The 17,377-nt window shown below is 35.6% G+C and overlaps 1 protein-coding gene across 2 annotated transcripts in view; it reads right to left on the reverse strand.

Moving 5' to 3' along the window:
• The window catches only part of LOC132308812 (TATA-binding protein-associated factor BTAF1), a 35,340-nt gene that overhangs the window by 10,525 nt on the left and 7,438 nt on the right, over positions 1-17,377 (reverse strand). Inside the window, exons 6-18 of one of the 2 annotated variants that reach the window (XM_059807050.1) lie at positions 16,792-16,873; positions 14,557-14,894; positions 11,241-11,349; positions 10,548-11,157; positions 10,172-10,304; positions 9,964-10,032; positions 6,103-6,314; positions 2,948-3,185; positions 2,440-2,613; positions 1,686-2,111; positions 1,145-1,588; positions 680-799; positions 112-594 (exon numbers count right to left, since the gene is read on the reverse strand). In XM_059807050.1, the coding sequence (XP_059663033.1) occupies positions 112-594; positions 680-799; positions 1,145-1,588; positions 1,686-2,111; positions 2,440-2,613; positions 2,948-3,185; positions 6,103-6,314; positions 9,964-10,032; positions 10,172-10,304; positions 10,548-11,157; positions 11,241-11,349; positions 14,557-14,894; positions 16,792-16,873 (3,438 nt within the window). Of the gene's footprint in view, positions 1-111; positions 595-679; positions 800-1,144; positions 1,589-1,685; positions 2,112-2,439; positions 2,614-2,947; positions 3,186-6,102; positions 6,315-9,963; positions 10,033-10,160; positions 10,305-10,547; positions 11,158-11,240; positions 11,350-14,556; positions 14,895-16,791; positions 16,874-17,377 lie in introns of both variants that reach the window. The other variant, XM_059807049.1, reaches the window with a different exon arrangement.

A 17,377-nucleotide genomic window follows, 5' to 3' on the forward strand; every position in this document is an offset into this window, starting at 1 on the left:
GAAACAAATATTTTTCTTAAAACTAAAGTGATATGTTGCCAACAATAAATCTTAATACGGATATATTGCCAACTCTAATGGTAGATCATAAAAATGAAGCACTGTAATTACCTGGATATTATTTATCAAGATTTGAGGATCCTTAATTGATTCGATAACTTGGGTAATATGCTTTTCATCCTCCTGAGTCAGCCCTTCAACACCACAGGGCTTAAGGATTTCAGTAAGGCAATCCCAAAGCTTAGGAATCTTATCAAACAACAAAGCACAAAACTTCTCGCACAAATGCTTCAAAGCAAGTTCAGACCCTCGTCTGCTAATAAAGCCCTCAACCTTTGATCGGTCATCACCACTAGTTAGCACATGAACCTTTGACTTCTGTTTCCCAGTACTGCTCCCAAATGAGAGAAGATCTTGATCTTCAATTTTCTCTATGGAACTCAAGACACCAGCTTGAGGAGTCTCACAAGGATCCATGCATGTCAAACTACAAAGATTCTTAATTAGCTTGTCATTGGGACCAGGCCTACGCACAATGCAGTGACAAACAAGCTCTGCAAGTGCCTCAGCTGCCTTATTTTGCAGTATTTCCTCCTTAAAAAGAAATCCAAGATAAATTAAAATTATATGAATATAATCCTGTGTAATCATAATACTACATGCCTTTAAAAAAAACTACCTGCTCTCTTTTGATAGAAGCCATCAAAGGCAAAATAATTGGATTAAGTTTTGCAGGAAGCTCTGACATCCAGACAACGGCAGCAGCAACTAAAGCAGAGACAGTAACATGCAAATTACTCTGCAAATAAATAAAAAAAATAAAGAAGAGAAATGAAATGAGATAAACTGAAAAAATATAGAATCCATTTAACCATGCTGGGTTCAAAGAAGTACATATTAAATTACATAGAAGACCGTAAAGAACATAATTGACACTGCATGAATTGAGCAATACTTTACCAACATATGGAAACAAAAATACAAGAAAAGAAAAGAAAATGATATATTGTATAAAAGAAAAAAAAAAATCCAGTTTTCACTGATTTAAAAATATATATATATATATATATATATATATATATATATATGGATTCAGCCACTTGAAGCAGCATGTCAGGGTTGCAATATTACTCCTCCAACATACCTGAACACATTTTAAATAGCCAGCTGTTGTCAAAAGTCTCTGTTTTAAAGATTCAAGTTCATCAACAATATTCCTTCCCACAGATTCTTCTGCAGCAGTATCATTATTTAGCATTGGTAGTTTTGATGCAAAATTCATTGCATTATCCACACTCAAACTTTCCAGGTCAATATTGATAGTTGACAACAAATTGTTAAACAGGCCAGATGATTCAACAGCTCGAAACAACTGACTGGCCTCATTGCGCATCTTGGCGTATGTCCTTGAAAGTTCAGCATAAGGAAGACATGAATCTTTGGTAGGGAATGCGGGGTTAGTGCATGCTAACAAATCCAATAACCATTTCTTAAAATCAGAGGAAAAACCAGGCATAACACCATCGCTTCCAGAAATTTTCCTGCTTTTAATCTCTTTGAACCATGAAATGAGAACCAAAGAAGCCACCTGATACAAAAAAAAACAATCAATCCAAACGTGACCTGAGAGTGAGAGAGAGAATGCACTGTTGAATTTTCATTTACAATAAAAATGTACCCATTACCTGGCGCTGAACCCCAGATAAAGAGGTGACTGCCTTCCATAATGGATCAACTACATATTGCATAGATCCTTCATGCAACTTAGAAGCTAAAATTCCTAATGCTGTTGCCGTAACTACTCGTGTATGCGTTACTGACATTTCCATGTCAGCACCAACAATTATCTTAACAGGATTGGTGGAACCATCTCCATTCTTCTCTTGCAAAGTGCTAAATTTTGCAGAATCCAAGGCAATATTTCTGAAAGTGTCATTTTCAAGCTTCACAGCTCTCATCTTAGCCGCTGCTCTAAAATGACTTTTACGAGGAAGGGCAACAGGCCAAAACATTTTTGTTGCATCCAGGGGTGAACCAAATGGAGTACTTGTCAGCTCTATCCAAGAAGAAAAATTAGAATTTGCAGCAGCTTCCAAGTCTTCCACTGGGCACTAACATCAATTAAAAAGAATTTCACCAACCGAAAGCAGGAAAAGTAAGTGAATAAGAAACAATCAAAGACTTATTATGAACGGGCTCAACAAGATTCAGAAGCTTAAAAAGGCAGCAGACATAACAGAACTTTAGTGGTTAGAATGGCTCAACCATGAATACTTGCTGCTACTTGCGTTCATCTATGATCACATGCCCAAATGCTTATCCAAAACACACCAAAAAAAAATTGTTCTTGAAAATTCTATTAATCAAAATTGAAAAATAAAGGGCATAGAATAACTGCAGTTTCAACAGATGCCATGCATTGACAAACAAAAAAAAAACCTGAACAAGGATCCTCCAAACCCTCTCTGAACATTGCAAAATATCCTCATTCGACTCCAACAGCAGGTTCTGGAAAACGATCCTAATTGTGTCTCCCAAAATAAACGAAGGCCAAAAAGAACTAGTAGAGGAGTCCAAGATGTTCATTTTATATCTAGCTTCAAGCAACCGCTCCTGCAAATAAAATTCTCAGTAAATCAACATCAGGACACCATTACACACACACATTTAAACAAGAACCAGAGAAGAAAAAAGGAAAATAAATAAATATATATGCACAAGCATAAATAAAAAATCAGGAAAAGGACACAAGCAGTGATGGATAGGTGTGCAAAAAAACGAGGTGAAACAAATTCTCCTTCATATGCATTACGAGTTATATCAATTACTGGAAGTAAAAAAAGAAAAAGAAAAAGAAAGTGATATTGAAAATTGGATGCGCATGGTTTAGCAAGTTGAAATACATTTCTGCTAGGTCAAAATGTAAGGCCACAAAAGAAAACTCTACCAAGGTTCGAATAGCTGAATAACGAACTGATGTGATACTATGCCTCATGAATGGCCATAAACGTGGTGCCAATGTTGATAACATATAGGGATTTTCCTGAGAGCCTAGCCCTTCTCCAAGGTCATCCACCCGACCTATTTCATTAAGATCAAATTCCTGTTTTTCTTTTGATGTCAGTGCCCCAAACATCTGAATCATCTGTTCCTGAGAATATATTTCTGCCAACAGATTCATTACGCTGCAAAAAAAGTACACCAGTTAAAGAATATTCATAAATATCATATACATCATTACAAACTGCCAAAAAAGTCTTTAAATTTCAATAATTTACTCTGCAGATGACTGAAGTTTATGAAAAACCAATGCAACAAAAATGTACAAGAAAGAATTAGGGGAAAAAAAATATGAACAAGAAAGTCAAAGTCAAAAGCTTATTTTAGAGATCCTGAAACCCTTGCACATCTTTCATCTCAAGAAAGGTGTGCACAGTTCAGAATCAAAATGATTAGAATCTCTAAAGTACAACAATGAAATATACAATATAATGGAAGAGGAAAGGAAGAGCACAAACTATAAACAAAACTAGCCGTAAATTTCAATAAAATCATATGATTTTTCCTTTTGATGAATAAAATTATTATTCAAGGAAATATCCAAAATAAATAAACTTGCAAGGCATAATGAAAGTCAAATGCAGAAATCATAATCTAAGAGTCTGTGAAATCAACAAAGGACATTTATTTTCTGGAAAGAGTTTAGAATTTGTAAGAATCATTTATGTGACCTAAACTGTGAATTGAAAATTTCTTAAAAAAAGAAAAAGAAAAGATCAAGTGTTTGTTGCACGAAAATCTAAGAGAAAAAATGAAGCAAATAAGAATAAGATGAGAAGTAATAAAATTAAGTAGCAGGGAATAGAGAGAATAAGACACAGAAAGGCAGTTAGTAACCCAAGTAGAGCTCTAAATTGCAACTTCTTATATTATTTGCAAACTTTGTACAAAAATGTAGATACTTGGAAACCTAAAAGTTAACCGTAGCCACTAAATCAAAGTAACCCGAACCAGTAGCTAAAACCCAAGCTAAAAGACTATATATTAAATAACTGAAAATATTTAACAGCAAAACAGTATTATACTGCAATATCTTGAACAGCAATTTCCTACAAATACACCATCAGTTTATTCTATCATAACTTCGTATCTTTCCTTGCTTTAAAATTAGAATTTATGTACAAAATGTAACACATCATAGTCAAAATATAACATCTATTTACTTATCAAAAAATATATATATGACATCTATTTGCCCAAATAACTGCCAAGACTACCACTTTGATAATCATGTTTTATTTCATTTGAAGTCCATAACCCTTGCTTTGGGCTTCCAAAGCCAATTAGATTTGCTTAGCTGGTCTATTAACATGATAACTCATCAGCTATAATAGCGACCAACCAAGAAGAACATTAATGGTGTCAGCAATGATGGCAACTTCTTCTCCATAAATAGCTACTCATAATGGCTTCTCTCATAATTTCCACCCATCAATAGCACTAACAAAAGCAGAAGCAGATAAAAAAGAATAGGAAAGGAAACAATTAAGATGGCACAATGTTCAAAAGCATCTAGATTCACTCAGCATTGATACTCTAAGGACCACAAGTAGTTGGGAAAAGGCTTTGTTTGTTGTTGCATTGCTACTATAGGCAAATACCCAAACACTCGTACCTTTAAAATGCTCTCATCACGCTAAAAACAGAACATTTTATGTATGCATATGCCAAAACAAGGTCAGAAATTGACTAGGTTCGAAACTGCAAACAGCAATGTCCATGTCAGAGTTACAGCCTTATTTTTTCAAACGAAGGTTCTTAAAATTGGAGGACATTGCAAGTTCATAGCTACTGTAAAACCTTCACATCTGACTTCATGAACATGAATGCTAAGGTGCTAAAACCTACTCTAAAGTAATAATTAACAACAGCACTAAATAAAGTTGTCCAATGCATCATCATATGTTAGTGTTGTATTAGCACCCAAAAGAATCGAAAAGGAAAGGTTCTCGCACTACAAAGATCATAATAGGGCTTTAATTGTCAGGATTTAAGTAGACCAAACCCCACTTCAATTCACCAAGAAGAAGGTAAGTACTGTTCTATTGTTTCTTCTGAAGTGATATAGATCAATGCCTGGACTGGGTGGGCGATAGCACAGGGGAAACCTAAACACTAAGCTGAAACTAAAGAAAGATTCTAAAGAATAAAAAAGTTTAGAGCAACCAATATTCGAGTAAAATACGCAAAATGGAACTCTATGGGATGTGTAAAAAGAGGAAAGAATTGAGGAAAACATAAGGTAAAAAGTTAATATCTACAGCCAAGAGAGAATAAAAAATGCAAATTAGAATACCCATAAAAAAGAAAGATAAATTGAAAAAAGGGGGTTGCTCATAATATTGATATGAGATGTCTCCAGCACTTTTATGTGAAAATAAACCAATTTGAACTACACCGAAAGAAAACAAGAATATGAAATAAAAAGTCTAATCGGAGGATTCGAGATAGTCGGGCAGAGAGATAAAGGATATAATGAAACATATGCTTCAAGAGCAATTAAAGGTAAGAACAAATTTAGGACTAAGATGAGATATAGCAAACTAAGAAGAACGAGAACTATTAGATTATTAAGTCATGCGTTGGGAATTTAAAGTAGTTCGACTGAACTAGGTCCAGTAGTTTTTCCCTTCCTAGGGTTTTCCATGTAAAAAATCATGTCTCTATTTAATGCTTTATATTTGTCCGATTGCAATTGGGACACATGATTAAATAATTAACTGAAAATTGAATAATGAAAATTTGAATCGTAGTTGAGTATCCAAGAGACCTCAAGGTCTAACTGATGGTATTTAGTTTTTCAGGATGGTACAGATCTGGGTAGGAAAATGTGAAAAATAGCATGGTATTTAGTTTTTCAGGATGGTACAGATCTGGGTAGGAAAATGTGAAAAATAGCATTAACGTAGGCAGTCCCATAAATATTCCGTAAGGAATTTTTAGTTTCATTAAGCCAGTAAAGTTGTATTGTGCATGTGTTTATAATTGCATAATGTAAAGCAATTGAATACAACAATAAGAGGAAATAATGCACAAAAGTACCTGCTAGTGGAAGGACTTAAATCATCCAAGTCAAGCAAAATATCCCAGAGTATCATAACGATGGAATGCAACGTTTGACCGTTTAAAGAAACAATAGCAGTTGCAGCGGGTATCAAGGCATCTGCAGCAACTGCTCTCACATCATCATCAGGATCCTCCAGCCCAGCTTTACATGCAGGGATAACGCAGCCAAGCAAGTCATGAAGCATCTCCTGGAGCAAACAAAAGAACCATGGTAGCAATATTGGATGCAGTAGGAAGCAAAATGAAGAAATCATGTGTCTTTGGAAGGAAAAAGACATAAATAGAGTCATTTTATATCCAGGAAGGAGAAAAACACCACAGCAGAATAAAAACAAAATGAACACCAACTAGAAAATATCACTGTATTATTAATCACTTCTTACAATAAAATTAATCAACAACAGCAACAGACTAATAAAGCCCTTTCTTAACTACTTGGGGAGTAAATTAATAAAGCATTGTATAAATAAACGTGACAGAACTTTGAGAGAAGATTTTCAAACGGCCAAGTCAGGAACCCCAATCTTAAACAGCAAGGACTGTTGAAAACATATATTATCCCTTTCTGATCTGGCTCGGTACAAGTTGAAGGAAAGCAGTACTAAATAACTTCCCAAAATTTGGTCATTCAGAAAAGACATAGTAGTAAGAGAGGCTCATATGAGATACCGCATCTACATGGTACAGATTCACCACATATTTTTTAATCACACAAAAACTTGAATCAAATATTCTTGAAAAACTCGAAGGGACTTAATGAGTGGGATCTGTCTTCTTTTCCAATTTACCACAATCAACTAGATCTACAAATGTCGGACATCGCAAAGAACGAGATCATGGTAAAGGGAAAATGAAGAAAAGAAACCTGGAGTGTACAACTTATGTGGCCTAAGTACCAGTTTTGCATTTTAACTTGTAATGAAGAACCTTTTTTGGTAGAGCTGTTAAAAGAATGTTGGATGTGGAAGATAAAAAAGTGTTTGGAATGCAAGATCTAAAGCACTACTTGCAAACGCAATTCAAAAAGAACTGAATTTGAGCTTTAACTAAAAGCTTTACTATGCAAAAATAGAAAAGAAAAGAAAATAAGTGTTCACTTTTGTCATGTTTTGCCACCAAATACAGTTTAAATGAATTTTGAAACTAAAAGTGCTTCTAGCATATCCAACCACAACACCAAGCATCTTGTCGCGGGCAATGTTCTAAAACTCAACCGAGTCGGCTCAATTCAACTGAACATTTTCAGACTCGGCCAGCGTCAATTTCAAGATCTCAGCAAGATAACTGCTGTCTTGGCCTAACTTGGCCGAGACGACCGTAATTTTCGACTAGTTATAAAACCCCATTTTCAGCTTCCCTCTCAATTTTTCGAAATGTTGAGACCAAAATAGAGAGAAAACCAAACAGTGTTGAAAACCAATGTTATCAAAGGCCCAAGGTGCAAGATGTCCTTCAGAGCCTAGGCGCACAATTGAAAATTTAAATTACTATTAAAGCAAATTCATATTCCATGTTAAAGGCGCAAATGTTGTCAAACGCGCACCTGGGCACACAAAAGGCACAAGTGTTGCACCTGTATGAGCCTGGAGCCTAGGCGCGCCTTCGACAAAACCCCCCCCCCAAAACACACACAGCAAATTATAGATTTACAAATCAATGCAGAATCCCTAGATACTGCCACACAGAAACCCTAACAAAAGAAGAACAAGTAGTAGTAGATGCAGCCAAGATTGAGATCCTCCATGTTCTTCTCCATCTATTAAGGCTTCTTTCACAACCAATGAAATCCAAAAATCAGTATTGAAAAGACCTGTGTTAGAACATTTATGTGTATATATATATATATATATTTATGTTCGGTCATGTTGTAATTACGTATAGTTGGTAAGGTCATTATGTAATTAGCACATTCTTGTACTTGTATATAAGCTTCTTTTGTTTTAGGGTTAAGATGAGAAATATGAAATACAGATTGTGCAGCCCCCATCTCTCTCACTTATTCTTTCAGTTTCTACATGGTAAAAGAGCAACGGTTCAATTAGTGTCGTTGCCACCGCGAGTTGCATAATCAGTGGCTAGGGTGTGTACTAGCTTCGAGTGGCTGGTCCGTGTTGTCCGTTGCTGTCGCCAAGAGCAACAGAGTTGCAGAGTTGTGTTTGCCAGAATTTTTCGTCGACGACCTTCAAATTACGATCGCCAAGTAGTCTACAGAGACCAACAGTTCTGTGTAGCCCATCGACAACCCCTCTGTCGCTGTTGCCAGTTGTTGGTTCTGTAGTCGCTGTGTTTGACTGATTTTGTGGTCAGCGTCTACGTTTGGGGCTGATTGCTTGGTCGCTGGTTCTTTGCTATTGCCGAGAGAGAGTGGCAGAGGCCGCCGTGTCCTCACCGTCGTTGAGCCGCAGTTTGGTGACTGCAACTGTGAAGAAGAAGAAGAGTATTTGGCTGCAGGAGTTGGGTAGCCCAGACCCGGTTTACTAAAACCAGTTTTGCAGAGATCAGGTTCTGACTCAACACAGTTCTTTGGATCCGGACCGAATATTTGGATCCAACTAGAATCTTCTTGTGGATCTGATATACCCAGTTCCGAGCAGAATTTCTCTGCCTTCTCTTTGGGCCTGTGCATTCTGATTTCTCTTCTTGTTGTTCTCTGGACAGTAACTAAACCCAATCTGACATAATCTCAGGTTGAGTAAACGCCTCAAACAATGAAAAATGGCTGGATTGGGCTTGGACAGTTTTTCTAACCCAATCAAACGTCTCGAGCTGTAACCCTAATCTCACATCCCCACACCTACCCTCATCCCCAAAAGTAAGGAGGCAACATTTTTCCCGTGTTATGGGGGCATTTGCAAAAGTGTCTGAGCCATTAGGGCAGTCCTGTGATGTGATATAGTACCATCACAGCATGATAAGTACATCTATACACTAGGCCTTGTGTATTTTCTGAGGGATGCGTTCCCCTTTTGAACACTTCTTTATACAATCTTTACTTATCAAAAAAAAAAAAAGTACATCTATACATTTGCCATTAGGGAGCACATATTGTTGTTATGTCCTTTTGCATTAGCTAATGAAAGCATGGGATAGCAAGAGAGGTAGCATGTAGAAGACACGAGATTTGGCAGAAAGAATTACAAAATCAATTCTTCATAGATTATCTAATCTAATTTATGCCAAAGAGCAGTGTTGTTAAAGGCGTGCCTAGGCTCCAGGCTCATACAGGCGCAACACTTGTGCCTGTTGTGTGTCCAGGTGCGTCTTTCATATGGAATATGAATATGCTTTAATTGTAATTTAATTTTTCAATTGTGTGCCTTGCTTCACTCAGGCACGCACCTCACCTTGCTCCTAGGCTCCAAAGGACCTCTAGCACCTTTGTGCTCCTTGGGCCTTCGATAACACTGCCAAAGACCAATAATGATCGTCTCATTTGATAGCTGATTAAAAGTTTGAAGAGTACATCACAATTGAATAATTCGTCCATTATGGTTCATGAGAGCATCTTGAAGAGATAAAGACACTCCTAATACTGTCAAATTTCAGCATGTCACAATGTAGATTATTCCATCAATCTCAGATCTACTGGTCCATGATCATTGAAGGAATTAGGCTTGGTAAACAGCACCTAAAGTGGTATTAACCACTCATGCTAGAGCTTCCTATTAAATTCCATATTCAGCATTCCCACATAATTTTGTGCTGAAGGAATTAGGCACATACTCACAATCTTCTTTCAGAATCTCACTTTCAATGTGTGAGATGAACTTAAACAAGAAACAAAATCTAGCAGATTTACGATTAACACTAAAGATATAACATGAGACAAAGTTTTACCTGTCGCACAGCAACCAAATATTTGATACCCAAAAGACTCCCATGGCGAATTTCCCATTCTGGTCTACGCTGAAAGAAGAGGAAGGACTAAATAAAACAGATGTTACAATAAAAAAAAAATTAAAATACAGTATGATTTCTCGATTCACAAGCCTGTCTCCATAATATCATATTGAATGACTAGAAAAAGTTCTTACATGATGTTTACCTGCATTTGCAGCAAGATATTCAATGTCTCATGAACCAAAGTGGGATGCATGTACTTGAGCACAACACCTAAAGCTTGCGCACAGGTTTCTCTCACTGGAGCAACAACTTGATCAGATACATAGTCCCCAAAACTGCAAATAACAAAAATGGGGAAATTTGGAAATAAGGAACTCCAACAACAACATTCCGTCGTATCACCTTAATATTTATAAGTACATGAACACGAAAAGAAGTATGCATAATGCAATAAACTCAAAAACTTGGATCGACAGTAGAAAGTACTAAATTTAAGATAGCTGCAATTCCCAATAAATAAAAAAATCAATAAAAAGCTAGAGTTTACAATTAAAACCCAATGAGAAAGCAAAGCATACCGGTCTAGTGACAATACACACAAGAAACGAATTGCACACTCTTGAAGAAATTCACAATTTTTAAGCCAAGAGTGCCTAGCCAGTTTGACCAAGTTCATCAGCTCACAATTTTCAGGAATATTTTTCAGGACGTCAATATTTTCCATGGAACCCTTATATCCACAATTACCCTTTAGCTCTGCTACATCAACAGCTTCCTTATGCAAATGCCAAATTCCATCAGGAAAAGATTGAGGCTCCACCTTAACATGACCAACATTGGATTCGACAGTAGCCTGCCCAGCAGGCAAATTCCATCCCCTATCTTCAACATTTGTATGCATATCAAAGTTATGATCCTTGCTGGAGGAGATCACTGTACCCATCATTGTAGATGATGCATCTTCAAGCCTTGGCCTCTTAAAGTTTGGCTCAGACTCATCTGCAGGAACCTGCATATTCAAATCTATTTCTCTCTCTCTCTTTATTGTATTTGCATTAACTGCATCTTTTGATTCATAAAATGATGCACCATCACAGCTCAGATCAGGCATAAAGACCTCCGCACATGCACCTTGATGAGTTAAAATTTCTCGCAAAGCCATGACACTCCCATGGCGAACCTCCCAAACTGAGAACATATAGTCGTAGGAACCATCATTCAACAAGAAAAATACCAAAAGGTTCATATGTAGAAAATATACAAAAGCTTACCAGGATCAAACATATCAAGGATGAGTTGTTCAACAAAACTATGGAAAGGCCAACCCCCATCTCCCTCATAATAGGAGCTGTCTTCATCCAGAATAGAATCTGTAAATAGCTGCAGAAAGCAATAGCTTCAAAAGCTTACATCTAAAACTTCTTAAATTTGCATGAATTTTCCAATTAAGTTAAAACATGATGTAATTAAGGTATGATCTTTTGCATCTGAAAATAAAACAAATATATATAATCTACTTAGGGCAGAAGGCAGAAAAAAATATCAACCTAAATGGAGTGCCACCTAGGAAGATTGGAAAGGAACGAATGTGTGATTTTCCATGATATTACTTGCTATTTTACTTTACACCTTTCCCTCACCCAAAAAGGTTTTATACTAATATATAAATTGCAATCAGAAGGCAGAGAAACCAGTGAAAATTGCAGCCCTAAAAGTGACATAACAAGGACGTGTCCAAGTATCCAATAAAGGACACAAAGTGCCTCAAATTCCATTACAAATTGCATATGCATACAACACTCGATGCTCTAGGTTAACATACACTGTCCATAACAGGAGCAGAAAATCATCCCTTTTTATTAACTTAACTACACAAGACAAGAACAAAACACTATAACTACTATATAATTATATACATGCCCTAGCACCCTAAAATTTTAAATTACGGACAAAGACAATGATTAGTGGAAGCAGCATATCAAATAATCTACCAGCTCAATTCATCTAAATTTCCCAAATTGACCTACGCATACCAAATCCCATATGGCCCTAACTATAGAAAATTTGGGTTCAGATATTGTGGCTCGAGTTAGAGTAAGGTCGTTAGGATCAGGATTCTACTTAGGACTGATGAGGTGTCCATGGGATCGGAATCATAGAATTGGATAGAGAATCATAAGATTCTATAAAACTATTCGAAAAGTAACTAAAACTAACTTTCTAAATCAAATAGTTTCGATATAAGTAGAGAATAAGGCTAAATAACCAAATGAGACACTCTAGCAAAATCGATTGCTTGATTTCAACAAAAAATCAACATAACAATCGAGCAAAATCTCAGAAAATAAATTAATGTAAAGCCTACACAAATAGAAAAAGGGAACAGAGAAGTATAGAGAGAAAAGTACAATTTAGGTGCCTAGTTGTCTGAGCAATTTAGTCGAAAAGTTTACTTTTTGTTTTTTTAAAAAAAAAAAGGAACAGAATAGAGACAGAAACAACAACGGAAAAAGAAATGAAGTCTCTCTTTGTTTTTGTTTCAAATGGACAAAGAATAGGTGGAAAAATAGAGGAAATGTTTAAAGTTTTGAACCATACCTTTGAAAATAAGTGTTTGATCGTCTCTACATTTGACATCCAGTTATTTGGTTTTTGTTTTTTATTATTAATTTTTTAATGTAATTAGGCTAAAGAGTAGGACTTTATATTTAAAACGATTAAATTTATGAATCCAAAATTTATTGTAGGCCTAAATAAATTCGAAAGAAGAACAAAATAACACGATTTAGTAGAATCGGTAGAATCGTGCGATCCTGTGCGATTCTACGATCCTACTTCCGATTCTACAAATCCTACTGAGATTCTACTTCCTAGCGATTTTGGATGGGATCGAGATCGGGATCGGGATCGGTTTGGCAATTTGGGATCGTTTTACAATTTTAAGATCCAGAATTGGGATTTTAACAACTATGGTTAGAAGACATGACTGGACTAGAAAGTGTGCATGTTGTTCAATGTGGAATTGCGGGAAAGTGTATATTCACTATCAATTTTTGCATTTCTCCAATCGTATATGGTACCAATATGTTTACTGAGATAAACTTCATTTACCTACAATAAATTGAAGAAGACAAAATTATACAGAAAAATATCTTAATTCAATATATGTTGTTTGGTTACGTCACACATAACAAAACTAAGCCTCAATATCCACCCATCCATATAGAACAGCAGAAATGGCGGTACGGACAATATATATTTAGAAACATGGTAGTACAGGGAATCGAATTGAATATAATGAGGAGAAACAAATAACATCATAAAATATGTGAACTTTTCTGTGTTCAACATATAATTTATGAGGGAAAAAAAAAGAAAGAAAAAAAAAAATACTACTAGAAATGGTGGTACAGACAATATATAATTAAAAAAAAAAATCAAGACTTCATGGAATTTAACACAAAATGAAGCATCTAACTATATCATAATGCATAAACATTTCTATATTCCACATAACATTTAGAAGAAAATAAGTAAAACTCAGTAGCATATATAGATATTATATTTATTGCAAGTGTAGGACAGAAAATGGGTAGCATTGGAATCAGAGTGAAACAAAGAGCACTTTTGTTAATAAGCAAATTAAAGTATATAAAGAATTTCTCTCCTGAGAGAAAACCTTAAATACCTTAAAAATTATTTTCTAATATTAAGTATGATAGACAAGATATAAAAATCAATTTTTTCAAAAACTATCAGTAACAGTGAAAATTGTTTCTGTGTGTCTTGCAACATTGTGTATCACCTGTATCATATTGCAAAGTATTAAATAAGTTAAATACAGATATGGATCATAAGACGAAGTCAGGTTGTGATACACATGGGCAAAACATCACTTCATAATGCATAATGTTGTAAGTATCAAGTCACTTATCCTAAAACACTAAGCAGTGTTATTCTCTTGCTGAGTCCAGGTTGACCTCCCAACTGACCAAGCAATATAAATTGCAGCCTACTTAATCAGTAATCAAATCACAAAACAAACAAAATGGTTGTGATCATAACAGGAGATCTGGCTGGAACTTAATAGATACAACAGAATTGATACTAAATCTTGACCTAGTACACTTTAAGAAGGCCTCACTCAATAATTTATAATCTGCTCTTTTCAGCTACAGTACATCTAAAACTTTTATACAAGGTTACAAACATCAGTAACAGTAAAGATTCAAATTACGGAGCTATGCACATGTCCGAAGCTCAAACGTTTTTTTGCAGTTCACAACTTTAAGACGAAGATGTAATATTCCATTTCATGGCAAAAGTAAATGTACAAGATTTGAATAATGAGTTAGGTTCCTTCAGCCCAACAAAGAAGTATACCTCAAAATCATTTCTACAAGCAAGAAGCAAATGCAAAACACTGGCCGGGAGAGAAATACAAAACACGTAGCATGCACCAAGTAAAATATTTTTCTGGAAGCACCAACATATACTTAACCGTATACATACATATATACGTTAAAGATCTCCAGCAAAAGTAGCACATTAGATCTGAATTAGGTTGCATGGATGATATTCTAATACCTTGTTGGAGCTTGCTGAATCAGGACAAAAGCCCTTTGGTGATGGCGTATCTTGAGAAAAGGATACTTCTGCATCTCCATCCTTAGACCAACCTTTCCCTTGGTCCTTCGAATTAATTTTTGCTTTTCGTTTTAAAAGATTCAGTTCCCTAGCACTTGGTCTTCTAGATTTGAAACCAGGCACCATATTTGAGACATATTGCTTGATATTATGTACAGACTGTGACATATATAATTGATGGGCTATCCCATTCCCATGGGAATTAAATTTATGCACAACAAGGTCTTCATCTCTTATCATCTCATTGACATCCATGAACTGCTCACATACATCTAAACCTGTGTGTAGAAGTACATGTTAGTGTCAGAAGTACATGCAAATAACTTATACAGCTCAAGTTACGACATCCTATGGTATTTCACATGATACTGATGAACTGAAACGACAGAGGAATTGGATAAAAAGAAAATTTAACAGCTAAAAAATTAAAAAATATAAAAAATAAAATGTATATAACTTAAGTCACAAAACGAAAATTAAACTAAACATCACGAATATACAAGAGATCATTGACAATCTAGTTGACGGCAATAATCTATATAAAACTAAGCGGCTTTAGCTACCCTCAATTACTGGATTGGAAGACCAAATAAACAATAATAATGCCATCCACTTCCAGCAACCAGCTTGAACTAGAGGCCAGTTGTTCAAGAACTCCCTAACCCTCAAGCGAACAACAACTTCCAGAGTTTAAAGAAAACAACATCCAGCAATTTATAATTACCGATTGTATGTCTACCTGCGCCAAAAGCTGATTTTGACAATTATAGTCGCAACAAAAACAGTTATTAAATTATGGGCCATTGGTGATAAGACTTGAAACGGAGTGGGTTTGGCCCGCGATCCGACCCAGACCAAGCTGATCTGAAGTCCATTTTAGAGGGTTTGGATTTCAATTTTGAATCCAAATTCAAAATGGGTTGGATATGTATATTTCTTGGAATCCTGAAATGGATTGGTCTTTAACAGAGATTCAACACAAATTGAGTATATCTTGCTTTATTAGAATCCTGTTTGAATTATATGCTTCACATAATAATTGTGTCCAGAGGATCCTATATGGATCCTGACAATCAAATATGAATCTGGACCTGGATATAGTTTTTTGTAAACTATATGGTATTTAGCAGACAAGATATCCAGTCAACTATGTTGCTTTTACACCACAAAAATATATGGAATCCTCCTGTAACTCCTTTACCAACCAAGAGATATAAATTAATAAGGTAATATCTGTTTCGTGTCTATCCTTCCTCAATAAACCCTTCTCCTATTTGTCTTAATCTATTTGCCATTGAACTGGGATGAGGAACAGCAATACAGTAGCTTATCAGATGGATCATAAGGTCTAATAAAATATAAAAAGACACTCATCCAATACAACGCTTACTCCCTAGTGACATCAGACTGCTCACAAATTTTCCCCAACTAAAGTCGCCCATACTCCAATCTTACAGGAAAACCAAGGTCATTGGAAATTTCTTACCATATATCTCTATGGCAACCTCTACGTCAGCTCGGTTAAGACATCCAATACCTTCTCAAAACATGCTGTGTTATCACTAAAAGAATGCCTTAAAGAGACAAAAAGAAATGAAATAAAAAATGAATGATGTTGCACAACAAAAAAAAATTGTCATTAAATTCTAATATATATTGTCAAAACATACCAGGATCAACTTCTAGTGTCACGTCAATAAAATATTATAGTTCAGAAAAATTATAGATGCCATACATGCCTCATGTTCACAATCCCAAATAACCCATTGATGACCTTTTTTCCTTCTTTTTTTGGTAAGTCAGTCATTGGTGCCTTTTAGCTTCTAATCCTTCACTAAACTAGGTTCTAAATGAAGGTCAAGGTCACTTTGAGCTCAAGCAAGAGCCAGAGTGACTGGAAGTCTGGAACAACAGAAAAGTTTAGGAAATAAACAAGTTAGAACAAACTTAATACCAAGCCAAGCCCGGCTGATAATTAACCACTCAGATTCATTTGCATTCCCACATCTAAGAGTTGCGGGTATGACCATTATCATTTAAAACTAGACCTTTTCCAGTATTGCTGATTCTTCACATACTGACGAGATATGAATCATACCCATGAATAAACCAAGTTTAAAGATAGACAACATTTAGGAACGGTATCACTAATCCCTAATAAAGAAGTGGACGTACCCAATCGACGTCGAAGATTCTGTTTTTGGCGAGCCAATCGCTCCCTCGGATTCTTGGTGCTATCACTTCCAATATCATATTCCTGAATTAACAGAAATGTGAAAATTCAAACAATTAAGATATCCATATCATACAGAAATGAGACAATTCCATTGGAACTTGTAGTATGCATACTATGCAAGAATGCATCAATTTAAACCACTTCTAAACAGTATGTCAATTTAAACCAACCAACAACACCCGATACCAGTACACCACCACCCTCCTCCCCCCAACACCCACACACACACAAAAAAAAAAAAAAATTGTATATCGAAAGGAACCACGTAAGGTGAACCATAGCAACAAACTAAGCTCCTTTCAGTTATCTACATTTCTATCACTTCTTTAGATGTAAGGCTTGAAAGTCAATTTCATGTCCCCCCTATCTTATTTTCTCCTTCTCTTTTCTCTTCTCTTCTCTTCTCTCCTCTCCTCATTTTTCATTAATGAGAAGCTGGAAGACATAATGCTGGCTCCCATCTCATCTTCTCTATTCTCTTTCTTCTCTCTCCTGTATTCCTTTCTCTCCAGTAAAAAAATTTAA

Source organism: Cornus florida, unplaced genomic scaffold (assembly GCF_030987335.1).
Source record: "Cornus florida cultivar Cherokee Brave unplaced genomic scaffold, ASM3098733v1 CherokeeBrave_3.0.0_Hap2_Chr05, whole genome shotgun sequence".
Lineage (NCBI taxonomy): Eukaryota > Viridiplantae > Streptophyta > Magnoliopsida > Cornales > Cornaceae > Cornus > Cornus florida.